The sequence below is a fragment of the Fukomys damarensis genome, unplaced genomic scaffold (genome assembly GCF_012274545.1).
Source record: "Fukomys damarensis isolate Sample0158 unplaced genomic scaffold, DMR_v1.0_HiC HiC_scaffold_26, whole genome shotgun sequence".
NCBI classification, from domain to species: Eukaryota; Metazoa; Chordata; class Mammalia; order Rodentia; family Bathyergidae; genus Fukomys; species Fukomys damarensis.
Genome location: NW_022900938.1, coordinates 29,499,550 through 29,524,767, shown reverse-complemented (window position 1 = coordinate 29,524,767; position 25,218 = coordinate 29,499,550). Strand labels below are relative to the sequence as shown.

The window sequence follows — 25,218 nt, the reverse complement described above, 5'->3', positions numbered from 1 at the left end:
TATTGTATGCTTCAAGTTGAAAGCTGCAGTTGCCTTTTTTCCATTAAACTTAATAGAAAATTAGATTAAAGTCGCATATTCTATAATACTGTTTACAAAGAACAGAACAATAAATCTGTATTTTTTCATTAAATAGCTAAATACCCTAAATGACCTGACTCCAAGACTTACTTGACACAACCCCTCCCCCCATCAACTAGAACAAATGCACGTTACTTTCTAATATTGATTTGGGGCAGGAGGAGATTATACCATGAAAGTTAGTTGTAGTGTAGAGCTGCTTCAAAATTGAATTAAAAAGTTCTAGTAGTCTGAAAAAAAAAAACAAACCGAAGTTTCCCATTCACAAATCTTCACTAATAAATACCCTGCACCTTTTCAAATGTCACTGGGAATCTAGAAGAATCTAGAAGAATCTAGAGTCCCCACTGCTTCACAAGATGGAGTTTATCTACTGAAAAAGGGGGAAAAAGAAGCATTTGTACAAACAAGACCCGATTTGCCTGAGAAGAAATAGCCTGCAGAAACAGTATCAGCTTATTCCAGATTAAATCTAAGTGTATTTTAAGGAACTATAGATAAGGGTAAGACAAAGACGAACACCACATCAAACACTGTAACAAACTTTGTTAGATAAATATTTAATTATATCTGAGCAACCATCACTGATAAAAGCACTGGGAAAGTGTGACTCCCAAAAAGGTTTATGTCTTGGAAAAGTGGCATTTAAAAGCCAAGGTCCTTAGAAGACCAGAGATTTCAAGCTATTCATCTTGGCAAACTATATAGTAATAATGGTACATGTTTTGAAACAGTTCTTATCAAGACTTTCAAGGTCTCTTTTAACTGCACTCTACTGGCACATGCAGGTATTATATGTTTTACTGCATTGGTATCAAATTAATCATTTTTAAAAGCCATCTTTTTTTATTTCCTGAGTAACCTGTAACCTAGTAACCTGTAAGCTGTATTTAAAACAAGGCAGCCATTCTCCCAAGAGCATCCCAGTGTCACAAGAAATGGAGCCCGGAGAAGTCAGAGGCGGAGTGACACCTGTAGAGCATGAGTGGGTCACGGGTGGCCAAAATAGAGGAAGGCAGAAAGAGAATAGAAGGAAAATTAGCTTTAAGCTCCAGAATACTTGTTTTTCAGTTTGTCAGCAGCCAGCCTGGGCCAGCTGCTTCATCTTTTTGTGTCTTAAGCAGGAGGTAAAACTAGTTATTCCACTTACCTTCAAAGGGTTGTTTGAAGGTCAAATGAGATACGTGAACTTCGAAAGCACTGAAAATATGAATCACCGCTTTTAGCCTGCTATCAGAGCTCCCTGAGTCTACTATATAGACGGTGGAATGAACAGGTCAAAGGCAGTAGAAGAGAGGGCCACTCAGTTATTGGGCCTGGAGGAATACAAGAAAAGAGAAGTTTCGGAAGAAGGAGTGCAAGAACTGGTTTTATGGGGAAGATGATGTTTTATGATTAAGGCAAGAATGGGCCAATTAAGTAGAAAGGTCTCACAGGCTGGGGATGAAAAGGAATATCTGGGCTAGGATGAAAATGATGAATGCATCCAGAAAATTTGTTGGCAGAAAAGCAGGCAGCTTGCCTGACCTAAACATCTGGGTGGGTGGGGGATTAGAGGGGTCGAAGAGAGTAAAGAAAAAGGATAAATAAGAACAGAGAGAAAGAGTAACAGTGATAACATAGTAGTGCTTTTTCTTCTAAGGGAAGACAGTTTTGAGGAAAAAAAAAAAGAATGTTCAGTACTGTTAAGTGACTTAGAATGACTTAGGAGAACGAGAATCAAGAGGATCATTGGCTCTGACTATCAGGAGGCCATTGGCATCTTTGAAAATGAAGGTGCAGTGGAATAGTTGGGAGGAGAACAAGACTTTACAAGTTCGGAAGTGAAAGCTTAGAAGGAGAAAGGATGGAGTCCAAAATTAATTTAGCAATATAAGAAGGAAAAAGTGAGGAAACAGGAAAAAGTGAAAGAATAGTGAATAGGTGGGAGAGTGATTAGTTGAAACAGAACACTGGATAAACATTAAAGATGAGTGCCTGTTTGGAACACCAAAATATGATGTCACAGAATCTTTCATTTTACCTTGGGTGAAGCCAGTAAAAGTCAAGTATCCACATGTAGCAAAGAGTACACAGATAAATACTGACACCAAGATGGACATATGGATGATGCGGGACCACTTAGCTACTGTGGGTTCCTCCAAAGAACCATAAACTAAGAAGCAGTTGTGGTGGCAAATTAATGCTGGAATAATAAAAAAAAAGCATTATTAATGCAAGTACTAGGGTTTTTTAATTCTGAAAATTTAAAAATATACGCTACTTTAGAATGTCAATCAAAGTTCAGTATATTAATTTACTAAATATGCTAGAAAATCAATTTTCTAATTTGTCAAGGAATGAGAAATTGACATCAGGCTTATGTAGTACCTGCATGAAATAGATTTCCCAAAATGGAAGCAAATTTTAGTGATGAGTGAGAAAAGTTGGGGCCTAATTTTGCATGGCACAAACTAGATCACATCCTGCTAATAAGAAATCTAAAACTTAGCATATTTGCTACCCAGTCATTAAGTATGAAATAGTTTTTTTTTTCATGGCACCTATGACTCCATCCTGGGAAAGGACTCTTGAAGACATGTACTCACCAAAAGACATAACTCCAATAGCCTGAATGGCATTGGGCTTTGCAAATACCCAGGCATCTTCTGTTTTTGGTCTAGAACAGAATCAGTAAATTTGATAAACTATTAAACAAATACAAGCACAAGTATATTAGAGAATAAAAATGGTTCACAAAAACTGAATGTCTTTAAGTCAGAAATTAAGGAGCCCTATTAATCTTATTTAATTATAAACAAACTTCCAGGGGATATAAATGTTATCTCAACCTTATCCACTAAAATGCATGTTGAATGTTTGGACAGATTTTATTTTTATATACGTCAAATATCCATTGATTATGTGTTTTTGAGAATTTCTTTATTTGCTCATCAGCATATCACCAAACTTTTATTATATATTTACTTATTTTATATATATATATTGCTTATCTCCCTGTTGAGGGAGATACAATATTAATAATGTCCAATCACTACTCTTCATTTCTTCTTTATGTTTTTCAGGCTCAATCTAGCCAAGGGAAAAGTAGTCAACAGAGCACTTTATTGAGGGAGGCAGACTTGAGCTAACCAACCGAGGGTGTACTACGTCCTCTGTTATCTCATTTAATGTTTACGACATTCCGGTATTATCATCATCTAACATGAGGAGAGTCAGCTTCTGGGTGGTGATATAGTTTGTCAAACTTCCTCAGATTAAATAAAGAAGTCGAGACTTGTCTTCTTGGTCTATTTTATCCAATATTTTCCATGTTGGACTGTCAGTGGCATCAAATTTCCACTTGTGGATACGCTTCTCAAAAGGAGTCTTGGAAGTACTTTGTATGCACTTTAAATAACGCAAGGAATTCTATATCCTACTGGAATTAAACTATTTTATATCAACAGGGATTGGTCTATCTGTTTGACACTCTGTCATTTCAGTAATGATGGCACAGGGCCAAGTCAAAGAGACCATAGTCTGTGTTGTTCTTGCCGCTTTTCCCACTTACTAGCTGTGTGATCTTAGGCAAGTTACTTGACTTTTCTATGCTTCAGTTTTTACATCTGTAGAATGGGAATATCAGTAGCATTAAGTTATTATGCAGGTTAAACAAAATGTGTAAAACTTCTTGAAGAGAGACTATCAGGTAATACTTGTTCAGTAAATGGTCATTAGTTTTAGCATCATTATTTTATTATTATCCACTCTTATTTAATAAACAGTACCAGACAGTCTAAAAGCATGTTCAACTTTTCCAGAAAGGAAAGACTTGAGTCTGTCTTAAAAGAATGCATGAAGATAGAGGAAGGCAAGGAGAGCATCCAGAAGATACGAAGGCACTGACAATTTTAAATAAAGAATTCCAAACACCAAAGCCACCTCTCATAAATAACAATCTATTCTCTATAAAAATATTAAAAAATCCTGTTTTGTCAAAAATTGTGGGACTTACGCATTATATTATCTTTCCTTCCACCTATGAGCCAAGCAATTGTAGTCACAAGGAACTTTCTGGAGAAGCCAGCCTGAGGTCAACCTCCTGCTGTTAAGCTACCTCCTCCTGTTCCAGTTCTCTGAATAGGTGCTGCTGCCCCCTGCTGCCCCCTAGACTCTTACTGCAGTCCTGCCCACTTTCACATTGCAGCCTCAGCCTGGAAAACACACATTCTGTTCACCCTCTTTAGAAAATGATCGTGAACAGGCAGTACTAACCACTGTGCAAATCTGAAAATTCTCTAACTTTCTCATATGTCCTAAATGATATGCTTTGTCAGGAAAACTTTTGCATGTGGAAAAATACCTGTTTCCCACTCAGTGTAGATTGTCATGGTGTTCTACTTTTATAGCCTTATATCAAGAAAGAAAATGTTGGAATTTGATTTTCATTCTTTTCCTTCCATTAATTTCTTCCTGGTCCATTTTGTTCCTTGAGCATATTCCTGGAGTATGTAACAATATGTAGAGATGATCTTGGATATTCTCTGTTTATGTTAATGATGATGGTTTTATAAAGTACAAAGTACCAAAAAACATATTATGGATTGGACAACATATGTGTCCAAATTTAGGGAGAGAGAAGGAAAGAGATATTATTGAATATGACTTTCTAATCATTTATGATATAACAATGGATTAAGTTCCATTAAAAATGTTCCAATGGAGGGAGAGGAGAGAAAGATCTCATTGGTATATTGATGAGATTGTTAACTCTTGATACTTGACCTGAATGAAAAAATTACATTATGGTCCTTCTGACTTTAGGCTATAGATGTTAAAATACAAATGAAATATTAACAAGTGCAGTCAAGGAATTTATAAGATTAAAATTCATTATTAAAAGAGGATTTTCCTATAAATATAAGTATAGATTAGTAACAAATACGTATCAAAATTTATGATATTAACAGATTAGTGGAGATAAAAAGCTTATGAATATTTCATAAAATACAAAAAATGTATAGGATTCAGTATTTATATTGATAAACATGGTAAGTGAACTGTTAGTAAAATAGAACTTCCCTAACCTGATAAGAAATATCTACAACAAGACCTATAGCAAATGAGATACCTAAAGGTGAAATTAAAAATATTACAATTAAAAAAAGAACCCAGATATGGATGTTCAATGTCACTGCTTACAGGACACATTGTTGTTAAGATCCCTAGCTAACTCAATAAAATAATAAGAGGTGTGGTCATTGGAAAGGAATAATTTACTTGTACACCATATAATTGTGTACATGGAAAATACAGGAGACTTCACTGATAGGGTTTTGGAATTTATAAGAGGACTCAGTAAAATTACCAGACAAAATTCAGCACAAAATCAGTGAGTCTGATGTATATAACTAAGAATATTTAAAATTGCCGTGAAAATAGAAACACTATTTTGTTCAGTTTTCATTTTTATTAGAAGATGTAATGATTACATTTATTAAAGGGAGTCGATACAATTACATAACACATTTTACTTTTTTTTTTCCCAGCCCCTTTCCCCATAGTTCTTCCCTTCATCTTTTAATTCTCTTTGCATATGAGAAAGATCTATCTCCCTACTTCTTATTATGTATTTTTTACTTTGCTCTTTACTTATTTTGGGGGGATTCATATAAGAAAAACCATGCAATAATTAAGCATGCCTGGTTTGTTTCACTAAACTTTATGATCTCAAGGTGCATCTGTTTTTCTGCAAATGACTATTTTATCCTTTTGTGTGGCAGAGTAGCATTTCATCATGTATAAATACCACATTTTTAATCCATTTATCTGTTAATGATCACATAGGCTGTTTCCTAGATTTAGGTATTATAAATTGTGCTGCTATAAACATGGGTATGCATGTATAACTGTGATATAAGTACTTTAACACTTTTGGGAGATACCTAGAAGGAGACTAGCTGGGCCAAATGGAATTTCTGGTTTTAGTTTTTTGAGTACTTTTTACACTGCTTTTCATATTGGTTGTACTAGTTTACATTCCCACCAACAATGTGGGAGAGTTTCTTTTTTCCTCCTGAAGTTTTCCCAGCATTTGTTATTATTTGGCTTCTTGATGATAGCCATGATAGAGTAAGATGGAATCTTAGTGTGGTATTAATTTCCATTTCTCTAATGGCCAAAATTATGAACATTTATTCATGTATTTCGTGGCCATTTATATTTCCTCTAGTAGTGTTTATTCATTCGTTCATTTTTTATTCGGTGTTTTATTTTGGAGAGTTCATATTTTTTAGTTCTTTGTATATTCTAATTATTAGTCCTCTGTCTGGGGAATAGCTGGCAAAATTTTTCCCATTCTGTAGATTTCTTCACTTGGTTGGTTGTTTCCTTTTCTGTTGAGAAGCTTTTTAGCTTTACATGATGTTATTTGTTGATTGTTGGTACTATTTCTTATACAATTGGTTTTCTGTTCAGAAAGTCTTTGGTAGGCTTATGACTTCAATAATTTTACCTATTTTATCTTTCAGCAGATTGGTTGTGTTTTCACATTTTGATTTCAGTTTAATACTTATTAGAGAAATGGGTTTAGATTCAATCTTCTGAATGTGGATAACCCATTTTCCAGCCTCATCTATTAAAGAGGCTATCTTTCCATCAGTTTATGATTTTGGCCCTTTTGTCAAAGATATCAAATAGCTGAATGTTTCTAAGGTTGTTTCTGCATCCTATTTTCTGTTCCATTGATTCTCATGTCTATTTTTGTGCCAGTACCATGCTGTTTTTAATCACTATTACTTTGTAATATGATTTTGAATCTGTGACTGTGATATTTCCTGCTTTGCACTTATTCCCAGGATTACTTTTGCTATTCTGAGTTTCTTCTAGTTCCAAATGAATTTTAGGAGTATTCTCTCTAGTTCTGTGAGTGGGTATTTAGATTGACATTAAATCTGTTTATTAGTTTTGAAAGCATGGCCTTTTTGATTATATTGCTTTTGCCTATCTAGGAACTCGGGCTATCCTTCCACTTTCTTTTCTTTTTGGACCTTGTGCTTGTGAGGCAGGTGCTCCTGAGCTAAATGCCGGCCTTCCATTTTCTGATGCCCTGTTTGATCTTCCTTTTCAAAGTACTATTATTTTCAATGTAGAGAACTTTTACTTCCCTGGTTAGGTTAATTCCTAATTATTTAATTTTTATTGATGCTATTGTGAATGGTATTTTTTCTTAATTTCTTTCTCAGTGAGTTCATTATTGGTGTACAGGGATAATATTGACTTTTACGTGTTGATTTTATGTCCTGCCGCATTGCCAAATTTGGTTACGTTAGGAGTTTTTTGGCGAAATTTTTTGCATCTTCCATCTAGAGGATCAAGTCACCTTCAAATAATAATTTGAAGAGATACATATCTCTTTTATTCCTTTTTATTTTTTCCCCGAGTGCTTTGGTAATGTTTTGATCAGTATGTTGAACAGAAATGGTGACAGTGAACATTTTTGTCATTATCCTGATTTTAGAGAGAAAGCTTTGTTTTTCCCTGTTTAGTATGATGTTGGCAGTGTTTGTTATAAATTTTTTTTTTTGTCAGATTGAGATAGGTCCCACCTTACCTATCTTCTTCATTGTTTTCATCATGAAAGGATGTCGGAATTTGTCAACATCTATCTGCTCTGTATTTACTGAGATGGTCATGTGATTTTGTCCACGCTTCTGTTTATGTGATGTATTACATATATTGATTTGCATATGTTGAACCTTCCTTGCATCCCTGGGATGAATCCTTCTTGCTCATGATGCATGATCTTGATGATGTATTGAATTCTGATTGCCAATATTTGAAACTTCCATAGGGAGGACTGGCTGGCAAATTGAGGTTAATTTAAATCAAATTCAGTCCTTAGCACAGTGGCAACTACCACTCATCACACCCAGCACTGTGGGAGACACATTCGTTCTGGGAGCGTGTGTGCAGCTTGTGAGAGCCTGGCTAGGAAAAAAGAACTTTTTCTTCCAAATGTATAGGAGATTTTGCTCATGTTGCTTACTGGTCATATTCTTCTGATCACAAAGTGAAGACAAAAAGAAAAGCAACCATGATTATGATATCTACCTCTATTGTTTCAAGCCACCCCACTCTAACTGAAGTGACTTCTAGGGGGCGTTAAAGAACCATCACCTCCCTTCCTTTATTTTTCTTCTTTCATCTTGGGAGCCAAAATCAATGATTAGGATATGCAAGAGTAGATAGGAAAAGTTAGAAAGTGATTACATATGCCTAAGGAAAAGTACAGATTCAGAAAAGACCTGAAAAACTTTAAGCTTACATCTCAGACTGTTTCTCAGCACAGATACAGCCTACAACAGATTTTTTAAAAAAGCAATAGACAAAAACAAGGAAAATGACAAGCCCTACAGCAGGAGAAAGTTTGACTTCCAGAGTTATATTATTAGACTCACTTGCTCATATTTCAATGAAAAAAAATCACAAGACATACAAAGAAAACCTAAGTCATTGCCCATTTAAAGGGAAAAAAACCATCAGCAACAGAAACTGTAAAAAATACCGCAAGGCAGTTCTACTGGATAAAGATTTTTAAAACAACTGTCTTAAAAATGACTAATGATGTAAAATCAAATGTGGACAAAGTCAAGAAAATTATATATGAGCAAAATTGAAATACCAATAAAGAAGTAGAAAGCCTAAAAAGAGATAAACAAGAAATTCTGCATCAGAAAAATACAATAGCTGAAATGATCAATTTTACAGAGGGTTGCAAACACAGATGTGAGCAGAAAGAAGAAAGAATAAGTAAACTTGGAATTAGTAGTATGGAAAATTTGAAATCTGAGGAACAAGAACAGAAAAAAATTGAAGAAAAGTAGCAGAATCTAAGGGGCCTGTGGGACACCATGAACCAAACCAACATATGTGTTGTGGGAATCTCAGAGGAGGATAGAGAGAGAAAAAGAAAGGAAGAGTGGGGAACGGGACACACACACGCACACACACGCACACACACAGAAAGAGAGAGACACAGAGAAACAGAGAGATGAGAGACAGACAGAGAGAAATAAATAATGGATGGAAACCTATCAAATTTTGTAAAAGATATGAATATAAACATTAAAGAAACAATAAATTCAATAAGATGAACTCAAAGAGACTCACTCTGAGATAATCGTAATTATTTTCAAAAGCCAAATAATCTTATTTATTTATGAAAATTTCTAGTTATAAAGGGGATTTATTCTCTTAGTATTACAGAAATGAAATTTCTTCTTTGTATTGAACCATAAGGGAAGGAAATGAAAGAGTATATTTGCGTTTTATGGTTGACATTGATAAAATGTTATGTGCAGTGACATTTAGATTAATTTCTTAAACATCTAATACTAGCTTTTCATAGAGAGCCAGAGACAATCTATTTGATTCAGAAAACTTACAATTTTCACTTTCAGTTATTACTTGGAGTTCGTGCACTTTTTAAAAGATAAAGTGGCCTCATGGGTATAAATCTTCAGAGGTATGAATGTGTACTTGTTTCAAATTCTTTGGAAACAAGAGAAAATTAATATCTCATGACTATCAAATCAAGCTTTCATTGAATGTATAAACAGGCACAAGTAATCAATACTCAATTTTGGGTATGAAGTAAGGAAATATTTAGCATGAGAAGATAAAAGTCTTATTTTGATCATTACCTTTCATAGATTTCTCACCAAGCTTTCATTTAGATACAAAAACAGATGGTATTTACTTTTCATTTTTTCCCTAGTATCTTGATCAAGTACAGAATAATAATGGTATAAACTAATTGGTACAGGAGGGAACTGGATAATACAGCAATTGGACACTAAAAATATTTTTCATTGACACATAAAATTGCACATATTTTTGGACTACCGTGTGACATTTTGATACATGTGTATATTGTGCAATGCTCAAATCAGAGTAGGCATGTCTATCTCATCAAACAGTTATTGTTTCTTTGTGGTGAAAATATTTAAAATCCTTTCTACTTATTTTTTTGAAAATCTACAGTACATTATCATTTTATTGTTATCTATGGTCAATCTACTGTGCATAAAGCATAGTTTTTTTCCTCTTAATTGTAACTTTTTTGTTAAACTTTCCTCATTTCCCACCACCAATCACCCCAGCCTCTGGTAACTACTATTCTTTTTCTCTCAACTTTTTTTTTCTTACCAGGGATTGAATTCAGGACCTTGAACTTGCGAGGTAGGCACAGTGCCACTGAGCTAAATCCCCAGCCCCACTACTTTCAACATTTATAATAACAATTTTTTTATATTCCCTAAGAGTGAGATAATGCAGTCTTTCTGTGCCTGGCTTATTTTATTTGATATACTAATTTTCAGTTCCATCCATTTTGTTAGAAATGACAAGACTTTCTGGCATGATACCATTCAATTATATTGATGTACCATATTTTCTTTATCTGCTCATCAGTTAATTTATACTTAAGTTGCTTTCATTTATTGGTTATAGTGAACAGTACTTTGACAAGCAATTGGATAATTTTTGACAGACCATTGTCTATCTTCCAGTAATCCTAGAAATAATGTTCCTAAGGCATAGATATATATTTCAAATACATGTTTGAGTTTGTACTTGAAACTTTCATACAAATCAATAATCAAAAGTTGAACTTGAGCACTCAAATAGGGATGAATGGGCCACATAAGTTTACTTTCTTTTCTGAAGTTCCACTAAAACGCTTCTACAGGTATTTAAAATGAAGATAAATTCATGGGAAGAGGATTGTAGCACCATAGTCATTGGTGAAAATATTTTGTGAAGAGGAAAGTGGATACTTATGTGTAAAGTATTGAAAATGGAAGATATTACAATCATGGATAGAGTTTATAATGAGGAAGAGCTGATTTTCCTTGTAAAACTCTTGAGTATGTAAAACTCAGACACACCACCAGAAAGCTAGTGGGGATACTGCAGGGAAAGGGAAAAGTAAAGCAAATGGAATCTCTGGGATTCAGGTAGAGGGAATCTGACACGATAAAGAGAGAAAAGGAAGTCTTAGCTCAATACTGGGGGAGTAAGGAGAAACATCATCTGGCTAGGAAGGAGCAACATGAAGATACCTCTAGGAGAGAGGTATTTAGAAAAATTGATGCAATTCAGATTGTCTTATTTGTTTGAGTATTTGGAGAAGTAACAAAAATGATCAATTTTACAATTCAGGCAGAATACTAGCTAGACAAATTTTTAAAAAGCTAAAAAGAGGCCCAGAGATTTAGCTCAGTGGCACTGCACCTACCTCGCAAATGCAAGGTCCTGAGTTCTAACCCTAGTACTAAAAACAAACAAACAAACAAAAAATCTGAAAGGAGGTATTAATTGTAGGAGGGAAAATGAAAGGAAAATTATAAAACAGAAATATAAGTATTTAATTTTAAAATTTGTGGTTTTTGTATTATAGTCTATGTATTATAGAATATAAAAAGGAGAAAGATAACTAAGGGACTGCCTTACAGCAGTAGGTGGACTTATCACGACTAATACTTTTGTAAGAATGATTGCTTCCCTTACCTTCCAAAATTTCAACAAGCTCTCAGTTATATACCTCTACTTTTCTGTTTCTCTGTGGACTGAAGCCAGGTACTTATACGTTTATGTACTAGCAAGCCCGACCACTGACCTTCACTCGCTCCCCTGTGTACTGTTGATAAACAGTTTTGCGTGAGGAGGGAAAGGGAGGAAGTAGAGAAAGCTGGGAGAATTAAATTCATTTTGCAAAGTTTGGATGCTTGGATTCAGATATTTCTTCGTGTTTTGAAATATAAACTCCTCCTTGTCTTCACAACAGCTGAGTAGCAATAAAGCAACATAGGAAGAAGCCAGTCCTGTGAAATATTCCTTTAGTGTTTACACACTGAAAAAACCAGCTTCAGCTTGATTGCTCTTCAGCCTTAGAACGTGAGTCCTGTGAATCAGGAGGACGAAATCTAGTACCTGCCCAAACTCTTTTCAGCCAAATGGAAGCACCTTTCGAAATTACATTAAATTGGCAAAGTCTGCGTTTTTGCTATAAGAGCTTTATGTATTAACCTCTTTACGCAGACACATCTGAGAGTTAAGTGTTCCAGATGGCACACAAACTAAGGCCCTACGTTTCCTGTCACACCACAAGCTATTAACGACAGGAAGATCTGACCACTTCCCCCATCTGAGGCATCAGCTGAGGGTTCTCTGCCACTTCCCCACTCCCAGCTCACTGTGATTCTGTTCAGTGATAAATGTGGTTTACACGAACAGCAAAAGCTGCTCAGGCAAAGTAATCTGAGGGAATCACTCTAAACATCAAAACAGTTCCTTTTAAAAAAATAGTTTTTGAAAGTTGATTTTGATGCAAATTTTACATAAAGTTTTATGCTGCTTTTGCCAAAATATAACTCTATTTTAAAAAATATGGATCGTGTATTGGTTTTGGCACCCTAAATCTCACATTTTTTTGCTCATTTGGGACACCAACATCTTTCAATTCTTATTGTCATCTACTGTGTTCATTTTTATTTTTCTGTTGTTGCCTCCTGAGTAGCTGGCATGCATCACTGTGGTGACCACTTGGTTGATTTTATTCTCTCTGATTCCTCTATCAACTCTTTGAAAAATTTTCACTATGTTTATTGTTGTTTGTTTGGAGTAAATAGGCAAAGCATGGGTGGGAAGGGGCAGGATTTTTCTCTTTTAAATGAACTCCACCAAAGGACCTTGGACAGTAATCTGACACAAGAAAGGCAAAAAGAAGCCGTAGGGTAACAATGGGAGTGAACTGTCCAGAAAGGGGCAGGGTGACCTTTGTACAGAGATATGAGTTCTCCAGCTAGTGCAAAGCATCTCTCTCTTTTCCAAGTGCCTTCTAATGTTGGAATCCTGAACGTTTTCTGCCATTACACAGACCACATTTCTGGGCCTCATTCATTTCTGCTGACACTACCCTCTCTCCTCTCCCTACCACTCCTGACCCCTTTTAAAAAATTCAGTGTTTACTGGTACATTTTAGGTATATAATATGGTGACATTCATCATTATTCATCATTGGGAATTTGTACCTTTACATGATGTATCTTGGTTCTTATTATTTCCCCATTCCCCTGCCCTCCCTTCAATCCCTCCACCTCTCCCTGTTTACAAAGACTTTGTTTCCATTTTTTTCCTTTTCTCATATTTATTCCTTTCCCTTCTTTCATTTCCCCTATGGCTCCCACTTCCCTTTCCCCTTTCCACCTTGTATAATAGATAGTGAGAAATAGGAAGAAAAGGACCTGATCCTTTTTTAATCCAACTGATGCCTGTGCATTTTTGAGCAGCAGATCAATCATGTACTCTCTTAGTTGAAAGTATTACCTGCATACACAGGTTGGGCTAGGGGCCCTGTTTGCATGGCACCTGCCCACAATTCTATTAAATATTATATTGAGAATGTCTTTCATATGTCTGTTCCATAAACTATTGTGATCTGAGGTCAGGGAATGTGTTTTCGTTATCTTTGGAGTCCTCAAAACTAGAAGAGTGATTAGCATCAGTTAGGCATTTAAAAATATTCTTACTGGATCAAAGAATAGGCCATTCTAGTTTTGTTCTTTGTTTTTGAGTCTGTACAGGAGACCAGTCTAGCTTCAGAAAGATATTACCAAGAGAGGTGGTAGACCTCATGAAGGCAGTCATTCATAAAAATAAATGATGCTGCCGGGTGTGGTGGTGCGCTCCCATAATCCCAGTACTCAGGAGGCTGAGGTAGGAGGATTGCTGTGAGCCTGAAGCCAGCCTTGGCTACATAGTGACTTTGAATCTTGCCTGAACTACATTGCAAAACTCTGTCAACAAACAAACAAACAAACAAAAAAGCGATGTTGATTAAAATAAAGACTTAACAGTGAGCAGAGCAGCCTGGGTTGTTTCCCCAGCACCAACAGTCACAACCTCTCTAGGCATACCCCATCTTGAAGAAAGTTTTACTGTTTTGGGTTAGATTAAGTACGGCAGTAGCTCTGTATGTTGTTTTGTGTGGGCATAACGTGCCACTGGCTCTTATAGTGCTATAGAATCTGGAGTCCAATGGTAGTTTAGCAAATGAGTTAGCAAATTCTGCTAGCCTTTGAGGTAGCTCTAGAAAATTTTGTTTGTCAATAAATATTTTTACATGCAATTCTAATTACCACAGGACCTTTTTTTTTATTGTCCCATTGCTTCAAAAATTTGGTCAGTCAATCCCTAAGTGCAAGTGGTTGAAGCCAGAAGGCCTAAGGATTCATTCAATCGATCATGTTGCAATTATTTGCTGTACCTGGTACTATGTTAAGCACTCTGCAATAAAGAAAGTGTTATCTCTGTTTTCATGGTGCTTACACAGGATGAGGACAATTTAACAATTAACATGGTCATTTTATCCATTTGTGTAAATTCCTTCCTACTTCCTATTGAAAAATTTCCAAATTTCATCAGCCAAAATATTCAAGCTTTGACATTACTCTCAGACAATAATATCCTTGAGACAAGAAAGCTTTCTGGGCATAAATACTCAAATTCCCCACTAGAGTTTTCAGAATAGATGCATATTTCATTCTCAATATCTTTATACTACTATTTCAAGAAGAAGAAAGGTATCTCATTTCTAAGTACCACTCTAATGATATCCCAAACTCTAAGCTTTCAAGATTTCATGGCTCCACCTTTTGACTTGATTTATAATATGTTCAATCATAAAATGCAAAAAAAGGTAGTTTTTAGTAACTTTACTGTCTCAAGCCAGTTTTTCCATGTTATTTCCATTCATTGATATTCTTCAAAAGAAGTGGAAGAGGAAGAGGAAGGAGAAGGGTTGAATTTGCCAGCCTTTTCGCTATCATACCCTTAAATCTCTATCTGATTTTCACTCTAACTTTTGATTGAAATTCCTATCATCTGAAGTAGAAATTTGTCGTTTGTTCCACACAAGGCTACTCCCCCTTCTCCTGGTATCACTGACTTGATTTCTTTTGTTATCACCCATTTTTTCATTTTTGGTCCAGATAGTTTAGTAAGGTCGACCCTGTTCTTATATCTAAGTAGGGACATGTGTAATGTAAACACAAGCATCGCGACACAGGCCAAGATGACAAGATCTGATATAATCACAGATCCTCATTAGAGCCTGCAGAACATAATTGTGGGAGTGAGGTTTTTGGAAGTATCCTAAAAGAAAGCTCTTTCTCTATTGACTTCAAGTTGGATAGATGTAGGGTAAGACTGCTGCCGCCAACTTGTCAGAATGAGGGAAGCCTTTCAGAAACTAGGACCCATATAGGAGGAAAAACAGAGATGAAAAAAGAAAAAAAAAACTATGTCTACTTTCATTAACTGAGCTCTGATGTCCAACCATACCTTACAACAGAACTATAGTAAGTCTCATTCCTTGAGAATGTTTGTAAGTTCGATTCACTTGTAAGCCCAACAAAGTGAGTCTTATACACCTTATAACAATAATCTTAAACTTTATAGTTGAGTCAGTAAGTTCTCTTTTGCTTCAGTTAATAGTTCTGTAGTTGTCATTTGCAACAAAAATGTCAATAATTTCTAAGCCATCAAAGAATACAGTGGCTGATATTTGTTATAATCAAGGATTTCCTTTCCCAGATGTATATTCTTCCTTTGTCATTACTCATGTTTTTCTGATCTTTTCTTTAACCCCTCTAGTTTTTTATGTGAAGCAGTAAATTGTAAAATTTCATGGTTAAAATGGATAAAGGGTAAGGAAAATAATATGTATAGAGATTTTGAAATTTTTTGTGTATAAATGCATATTAAAAGTATAGACACATTTACTGTGTTTAAAAACAACATTCTTGATTACATTCTGTGAAATAAATGTCATATAAAGGAAAAGATAGCTTTAAGTTTGAAATGCATGTGATCATTTTCATTCTGAATGCCAAAAAGTTGAATGTTAATGGAAGAATGTAAGTTTTTGGAACAATAATGCTTCATATTCCTCTTGGGGAAAAATAGAAGAAGTGGGTTACTGCATTTTTATGCTTGCAGACTTTCTGGAAAACAATTAAATTGCTTTGCCACCTCAGTTTTTAGAAAGCAAAAGGTTAGAAAATACAATAAAACTGAACATAATTTCCAAAAAGAACAGAAAGTCATTGAACTGTGAGATATTTGAAATCACATTTAAAAAAAAAGTAGAATTTATGGCCCTCTGAGTTATGGAAAAGGAAATTGAATTGCTTTATTTTTAAAACACAAACACTAAAAAGGTGTTTCCATAGTAACCAGGTCAATACCACTAACCATCACAGAACTTCCTCTTTTCTGATAGTGGGTTTAAAGATCTTTTCAAACACCATTTTAAAGGCCCTATAAAAAAGAACTACAGCTTTTCTGATCATTCATCTGAACCAAAAATGAAGAAAACCACTCATGGTGTATTGAATTTCTTGTCTTATGGATTATAAGCATTGTTTACTGTCATATTTTCAGAAAAAAGCCTGCATGACTGGCTTCCATGCCAATCTCTGAACATGAGACTTAATTATTCTGGCTGTAAATAGGGACAAACAGAAGTTGTTGGCAGTAGTATTCAAACAGAAATAAAAGGTGGCCCAGGATTAAAAATATACTTTCACAAAGTCTAAATATTGAAATATTTAAGTAAATAATACTTATTATTAGAAAAAACTCAAAGGCTCACATAAAAATCCTATATCGCTATTAAAGATGTAGGCTAATTTTGTTGACAGCCAGAATACTCAGCTCAAAATCAATTCATTCAGCTCCACCAGGAAGTAGACTCCACTTCCTCTTTCTCGGTATCAACTATATCCCCACCCAGGAGTCATTTGTATGGCTTTCTCTTTTCTACTATACTGCCAGTCCTTCGAGAGCAAAGATTTTTTATTTCTCTTTGTATTAATGATAGCATCTCACGTGACATTTTCTATCTAAAAATACTGAGAAAAAGTGAAGAATGAATCCTGAAAACTAACCACACAATAGTAACTAAAATGACATAGAATCCTGAAAACTAACCGCACAATAGTAACTAAAATGACATAGAATCTCTGGTTCAGTTTTGGAAATGATGTGTCAATTGATGAATACTCATAAATTTAGTATCTTTTTTTTTCTAGATCTTGTTTAGTAAATCCAGTTGCCTGGCTCTTAGATCACTTCTGTCAGAATCTCTGCAAATGGGGTTCCCAGTACAGTTTTGCAACACCTATTCCGGTGATTCTGATGTGTAGCCAGATTTGGAAATCTTCTTTTACACTGTTCTCCTGGGTCTCAAATGAGGACTGACTTCTTAATTTAGCTATTTTTTCCTTATCAATATTGCCTCATTGTACTACATATGTACCAAATACATCAGACCTTTTAGAGAAAACATGATGATTTTTTTCTTACACTCATTTTCATAATAAAATTTTCAATTACAAGTTTGGTCTCCTATGATTAAAATTTTAGTCCAAATTGTCATTTATTGTTTTCTGTTTAATGTACTTATTAACTTTTGATTGCTACAAATTAACCTTTTGAAAATCAGAGATACATAAAGTACTAACACAATAGAGAGTGAATAAATCAGTAGAAGTGAATATATACTTTTATGCTTTTCTATCTACTCTGTGAGAAGAGTTTCCTAATCTGGACCCAGCATTAAGCAATCCATTTTCTTGGCATTATCTCTGCCCTTGTTTCATGCTTCTACTTTGTACTTATTACATTTGTACTTTGCAATTTCTTTTTAGTCTTCTTTAAAAAACAAACAAACAAACAAACTCCTTTGTCATACCTATGAACAACTTGCAGCAGTGTTAGGGTCTGTACCAGATGTACCCAAAGCCTCATGTGAGGCTTTTTTGTAAGTGGCTGGATCTAGGGTGTGTAAATGTGGATTAAGGGTGTGATACTGGGATGAAGGTTTTGAGTACTGGATTAGTTCACTAATGGCTTTATTATAGGTCTGGGTATGGGTAATGGAATACTCCACCCTGGTTGTGGGTGGCACCACCCAAAAGGCTTGTACTTGGATGGGATAAAAGAGAAAATGAAGCTTGTTGCTGCTGCTTTGCTTTGCTGCCTCCTACCTGCTTTACCATGGACCGTTTCTCCTCTGTGATGTCCCTCTGCTGTGCCATGGAGCCAGTCTAGTATAGACTTAAATCTCCACAAACTGTGAGCTGGAGTAAACACTTCCTCCTTTAATTTGTGGGTGTCAGCAATGAGGAAAGTAACTAAGACAAGCAGGTACCAATTTATGCGTTTCTCTGCTCCTTTTCTAACAGGGCATAGTGCAATAGCTGAAAACAATAGGCACTGAGTGTTCACTAAAAGGTCATGTTGGAGTGGACCAAGTGCATTTCAAAACCTCTAACTCTGGAGACAGAATTGTCTTCCCTCTAACACACACATTAAAGCCCCAACTCTCAGAGTAGTGATATTTGGAGAAGTAGTCATGGGGAGGTAATTAGGTTTCCATAAGGTCTTGAGGGTGGGCCCTCATGATAGGGTTACTGCCCCAAGCAGAGACAACAGTGATCTTGCTGTGTCTCTCTGCCAGGGGTAGTGTTCTTGCCAGAAACCAGACATATTGGCAGCCCAATTTTTTGCTTCTTTTGTTTTGTTTTGTTTTGTTTTTTTTTTGAGACAGGGTCTCACTATGTAGTTGAGACTGACCTGGAACTCACTGTGTAGCCCAGGCTGGTCTCGAACTCATAGCGATCCTCCTGCCTCAGCCTCCCAAGTGCTGGGATTAAAGGGGTGTGCCACTACTCCTGACTCCAATTTTTTGCTTCTAACCTTCAGAACTAGGGAAAGATAAATCTCTGCTTAAGCCTTTCAAACTGTGGTGGTTTTTTTATGGCAGCCCAAGCTGACTAACACGGCTGTGAATCAGGATGAAATAATGTGAAGAAAAATTTTAACATAAATGTGATGGATATTTATACTCTCTTTTATGTAAAACTTCTAAAAACAGGTATTCAATTTTAAAATCAAAGCTATGTTAAAGACAATTAGACTAGATATTTCATACTTTCTTCCAAATAAACTTGAGGTATACTCTTTGAAATTTCTCGAAAAGCTAAAAAGCCTATCATAAGCATAAACAGCTGAGTAATTTTGCAGAGCAACAAATAAACAATAAAAAATCAAATTATTTTGTTGACTACACTATCAACTAGAGCTGCTAATCCTGTTATCTTTTTTTTTTTTCCTCATGGCTATTATTCACCGAAAAACCCAGAGTTTTGCATTGGTTGAGACATCATGCCTTAAATTAATTTTACTTTTCTTGTCAAGTATAAATTCCCTAATGTATGGGGTGTGGTTGGAAAATATGGCGGATATATGAACTTATGATGTCCTTAATCAATTCAAAAAGTTTACCTTTCATTGTCTTTTTGACTATGGGTAAGAGCCAGAAGTTACAGGGAGCCAGATTTAAGTAAAGTGAATAAGGATACACGATAATATTTCAAGCCTGAAAGAGGACTTCCAGAACTTCTCTCAGGAAAGTGACAAGAATAATGGGATAATGTGTTTGACAGGAGGAGGAGCATTCTGAGGAAGATTAATAGCAATATGTCTTTTTTTTTTTTTTTGTATCAGGGATTGAACTCGGGACCTTGCGCTTGCCAGGCAGGTGGTGGCACCACTGAGCTAAATCCCGGGCCCAATGTCTTTTATTGTAATAATTTTTTAAATGAAAAAAAATTCACTGTATATTTTGATTACATCTTGTATTTATTTATTCAAAATTATTTATTATGTTCATCCTGGAGTACAGGGTAAGGGCAAATCCAGTCTGTACTGAATAATGTGACTTTGCCTCAAAAAATTATGTGTTATGGAAATCTAACTCTGTTTAAACTAATTTAAACTGGTTTCATTCCAGTATATTCTCGGGGCTGAATATAAGACACCTGGTTTTCTTACCTGGCAACCTATCCTACAGCAATACAACTATAGTTTAGATTAACAGCACACACACTTTTAAATTATTAGGATGAGTGGTATTTTTGAAAAACAAGGAAGTAATACCAAGTTGGCCAAATGATAACATTAAAAATAAATAGCACTGCCAGTTGTCACCATTAATTAACAAACAAGGAAGAGTTTAAAACAAGATAATTAAAGAATATAATATTAGGATAGAATAAAAGGCAGTTTTCAAAGTGACTACCATTAGTTTAGTGGAGAAAAAACACTATGTTCTTTACTCTTCTCATTTGAGTTTAGACTGGTGCAACTGTTAAAAATAAGTCCATTTCTACCTCACTCCTGTTTCCCACTGTTCAAAATCTCTTCCTTGTTCCAATGCTTAAGGATGGCTTGTAAAGTGTTAACTAAACTTGATTTTATGCCTTTAACCTGGCAGAATTTGGCTGAAAAATACATGTTTACTTACATATAATTATTTTTTTTCAATTACTGAAGATAAGTGATATTTCTGATTATCTTTCCATATATCTTTATGGTTCTGATTGCTTTATATTTCTGCATTTATAATATGTTATGTATATATCTATGTAAAGGCTATAAATCAAAGACTAACAAATGTAATAACAAAACTTACATGTTTGGACCCAATGAAATTACCCTTGTTATTACAATTCCAAGAATTAGAGTTGTTAAGACTGTAGAAATAAAGGAGATCTGCAAAAGAAAATATAAACATGATATAGGTTTAGAATGTGTTATTTTGTGTAAAATATTACAGATTTTTCTTTTTTACTTGGATAAACTAATGCACAGATTTAAAAAAATCCAATTATTTTACAATTTATATTCTTGTAAACTGATGCTAATATCCTTAGGCATGCAACTTCTTATAGGATCACTGTCCTGCTACCCCCATAAATGAACAAGAATCAAATACAACTATTGTTGTAACTTTCCAGTAAGGTTTTAAATATGTTTAGTGGCTTCCTGTATATAATACAAAACAGGAAATTTTAATCAATGCATATAAAATGAAATATGTTTTCTTCTTTCTTCAGGCTTTAAGATTTGTGCTTTTAAAAAATTGTAATTATTCTTCTACTTCTATCTTTATCTTGCGTTTTCTTTTCCAACACAACACATATACTACCCTCTCCATTTTTTTGATGCCTCTACATTTTTTTTTATCTGCTTTCTAGCTTTGTCATTCTATTTTTCTAATGGTTGTTCCCTCTGATCTGTGCTTCTACTTCTGCCTGTCTGTAGTATTACTATTTTAAACTGGTTAAAATAGAAAGTGCAGTGTGTGTGTGTGTGTGTGTGTGTGTGTGTGTGTGTGTGTGTGCGCGCTATGCCCTCATTACAGCAGGTTTGTATTTTTATTCTTAATTTTAAAACGATTTTGCACATTTTAGGTATTTCTCTGACAAGTAAAAAAAATCAAATTGATTTTACTTCATGTGATTATCATTAACTTTATTCTATAAATTGCTAATTTTTAATTAGAAAGATCCTTATTCTAAGTCTGTGGCTCTTTTGAGGAACAGATTCATGACCAAGTCACACAGTTAGAAAGTGACAAAGAGCAAATTCAAATGCAAGTGAACGTGACTCCTGATCAGGGTTCTTACTACTTTGTGTACCAGGAGATTTAGGTACTTAAACATCTCAGGATGACACTTTCCAGAAGTACTTAGAGGAAGACGTTAAGGTATCAATATGGTAAATATTAGTAGCTTGCTCTTTATGAAAGCTTTGCTTTCTATATTTAGAAGATAACATTTATATCTACACTGAACATGTGACATAAAAAATAGTTCATACAGATAATTTACACACACCACACACACATCCTTTCGATACACTTGTGCTTATGACTGGATGACTTCTACTGAGGCAAAGTATGGTGGTCAGAGTATTCATGAATATTGTTGAAACTACCAACAAAAATGGAAGTTTCCAAAAATGAAAGTTACTGTAATTATAGTTCTTTTTCTAAACTTTAATATCAGATAGGTATTATCTAATATCAGTTAGGGCATCTATCTTGAAAAAGGAAGGATAACTTTAGTTCACTTTCATCAACTTTTTAACCATCAGTTCCACAAAGCAAGCTAATAATTCAACTACAGTTTATTGTAGCACAATCATAAATAAACCAAAAGAAACTGAAACTAAATATTGTAATTAATAGTTTCGCCAAAGGATTGTGGATGAACAAAATAAATGCAGGTAATGAGGTTCATTTCTATGCCTATTTAAAATTTAAAAAATTACCTTTCCAAGCTTTGCTATATCTCGGTACAAGGACAAAGGCAGAGTGAAGCTAATGGTGGAAAGCACAATAATGAAGTGTCGACCAATAAACAAATTTTCAGGATCAACTAAAACACAACAAATGTTATTTAGTGTTTATAGGTTTAAGCAGCACATTGATGACATGACTAAACAGCTAAGCATATGTTTTTTAAAAAATGACTTAAGTAACATAAAATCTACCTAAATGACAATGATGTTGAGTTGATAAACTCCATAAAATTGTGTGGCAATAGAAATAAATCACAAAAATGTAAATATAAAATAACTTCAGGATGGACTTATAATGTTTCCTTGATCCTATTCTTCAAAGAAAACAGGCTGCTAATTTCTGAATTATTCTAACAACCATGGTATTGTGAAAAGCTGAATATCGGAAGTGAAGTTGTGGTTTGTGCTGAAGAGGCCTGCTTGAGAATATTCTTAGAAGTTTTCCTGTAGTTGACACACACTGGATATATATAATACGAATGTCCCTTAATTGGGAAACAAAATTCTCTTGTTGTACATCCATGAAATGGAATGCTCAACAATTAAACACACATGCACACACAAACGCAAACACAAACTACTGATATGCTCATGGACATAAACAAATCTCAGATACACCTTATCAAATGAAAGGAGCCACCCTCAAAAAGCTATACCCCATACTATGCTATTTACATGGTCTTCTGGAGAAAGCAAAACTACTGCCAAGAGAAAATCAGACCAGAGTTGCCAGAAGCTACAGATGAAGGAGTTTTTTTTTTTTTTTTTTTAACTACAAAGGGGTATTGGGAAAGATTTTTTTTGAGAATGAAGGTGTTGCATAGTTTGGCTTTGGCTGTGGTTATATGACTATATCCATTTGACAAAACTCACAGAATGTACACTAAAGAATGTCAATTTACTACATTAAATTATAGCTTAATGAAAATAAGGGCATTTAAGAAATTATATAGTATAAATAGGATATGAAAACATGTTTCTATAGAGTTGATGTTATTAAGCATAGTAATTTAAAATGTAAAGTATTGTAAGTATATGAATAATAATAATGTTTAACTCAGCTAAACAACTAAACTATTCATAAAAGTAAGTCAATACTTTAGGATCAGCATGGATCGTGGAAATTGTAAGATCTGAAATAATCCAATGTTTCCATAATTTTACGTATAAATTACTATGAATTATATTAACTATAGATAATTACATAAAATACATATATTTAAACCCTCAATGTCTTATTTGTACTTACCTCCTGGGATCCTTTGAAACACTTTGCTCAAAGTATCTCCAGCTATTATGTTGTAACTTATCATAGCTAAAAACATGATTTGAACAAGTCATCAATAGGCTATCACATACTTCATCATGCATATTTTGAGTATAATCAGTTATAACTCTCCAAATATTACCGTAATCATATTACTTTTAAGTATATATATTGATTACCAATACCTACAACTTTAAAAATAGTTACAGAACAGATTTATGAAGGAGTAGTGATTGGTATTACAAAAAGATTTCATTTTATTTATTGATTTATCTCAGAACACCTTTAAATAGTGAGTCTTGACAGTCATTCAAAATGCAATTAATATTCAATTTCTAAACACTTTTTCAAAAACAGATGTACTGCTTAAAGTGAAGAAGAATAATAGCAAGTTTAAATATTTAGCACAAAATACTTCCCTATTAGAAAATGTAAGACTTTGGGGGGAATTAGCTGTCTTTGTAATCACATGGGACTAGTTGTTTGGACAGTAACTTCTGTTGTAATGATTCTAGAAAACAAGTCAGTTTGATCATTGGTTTAAATTAACATTTTATTTATTTAAGAAGTGTTTGGTAACATACTCATTATTATGGTAAAACATTAAATAGCATGTTGTCCTAGTGTGAAGTTTTTGCAAATTCTTTTTTTTTTTTTAAGTTTATTGAGTCTTAGTAATCTTTTTTGTCTTATTTACTTTAAATCCCAGACTATTCTGTATTGTTTTGTTTAGTTTAGATTTTTTTTTTTTGCCATTAGGTTTTGGATGAAAATGACCTCCATTTTATTTTAGAAAAGTATTCAGAAAATAGAACGAAAAATAGTTAACGATGGATATAAATCTTTAATTTGGGAAATATTTAAGTTGTTAATTTTCTCAAAAAATTAACCAACTATTTAAACTATTTTTATTCAGAAATGGTTGTTCATTAATATAAATCATTAAGATATTTATCTCAACAGTCATCTTACCTATGAAAGGGTACAAAAACTGTAGAATTGAGAGGAGGAGATAGCCCGTAAAGCCGAAGGTTTTGTTAACCAAAGACTGGTAGGTGTCTGTTCCAGAGAGGGCCCCTCCTTTTATCAATAAAACAAGAGAAAAGTCTATGGTAAAAACAAAAATTAACAAATGTCAGAATATATTTGATGCAAAGAGTCTACATGTTTTGACAATTACCAATGAGAAAGAGGGAAATTTTAAAGAAGAGTTTATTACATGATTTTTCTTATATGAAAAACTGAAAGTATAAACAATTTAAAGAGCAAAATGAAAGACAGATGACAGGAAACAGGGAGGTAAACCTTTTGCAGGTGGGAAAGGGATCTAAGGATGGAGGGAGAAGGAAGGGAGGTGAGGGAAAGGGGAAATAAAAAAGACTAAGATGAAAGAGCATATGTACCAACTCTATGATTAAGACATTCATTACGTATTGTAAACGTGTACTAATAAAAAATTTCAAATAGGAACAAATAAAAAATAATTTATTTATTTATTTTTGTACCAGGGATTGATCTTGGGACTTTGTGCTTGTGAGGCAGGAGGCAGAACCACTGAGCTAACTCCCCAGCCCCATGTTTTTTTTTTTTTTTTTTTTTTTTAAAAAGGTTTA

General features: G+C 34.2%; 1 protein-coding gene across 2 annotated transcripts in view; it reads right to left on the bottom strand.

Moving 5' to 3' along the window:
- Positions 1-25,218, bottom strand: part of Slc38a11 (solute carrier family 38 member 11) — a 46,473-nt gene that overhangs the window by 13,101 nt on the left and 8,154 nt on the right. The window contains exons 4-9 of one of the 2 annotated variants that reach the window (XM_010606873.2): positions 24,578-24,712; positions 23,588-23,653; positions 22,309-22,415; positions 20,666-20,745; positions 2,670-2,740; positions 2,105-2,266 (exon numbers count right to left, since the gene is read on the bottom strand). In XM_010606873.2, coding sequence (XP_010605175.2) covers positions 2,105-2,266; positions 2,670-2,740; positions 20,666-20,745; positions 22,309-22,415; positions 23,588-23,653; positions 24,578-24,712 — 621 coding nt within the window. The remainder of the gene's footprint in view (positions 1-2,104; positions 2,267-2,669; positions 2,741-20,665; positions 20,746-22,308; positions 22,416-23,587; positions 23,654-24,577; positions 24,713-25,218) is intronic. The other variant, XM_033756397.1, reaches the window with a different exon arrangement.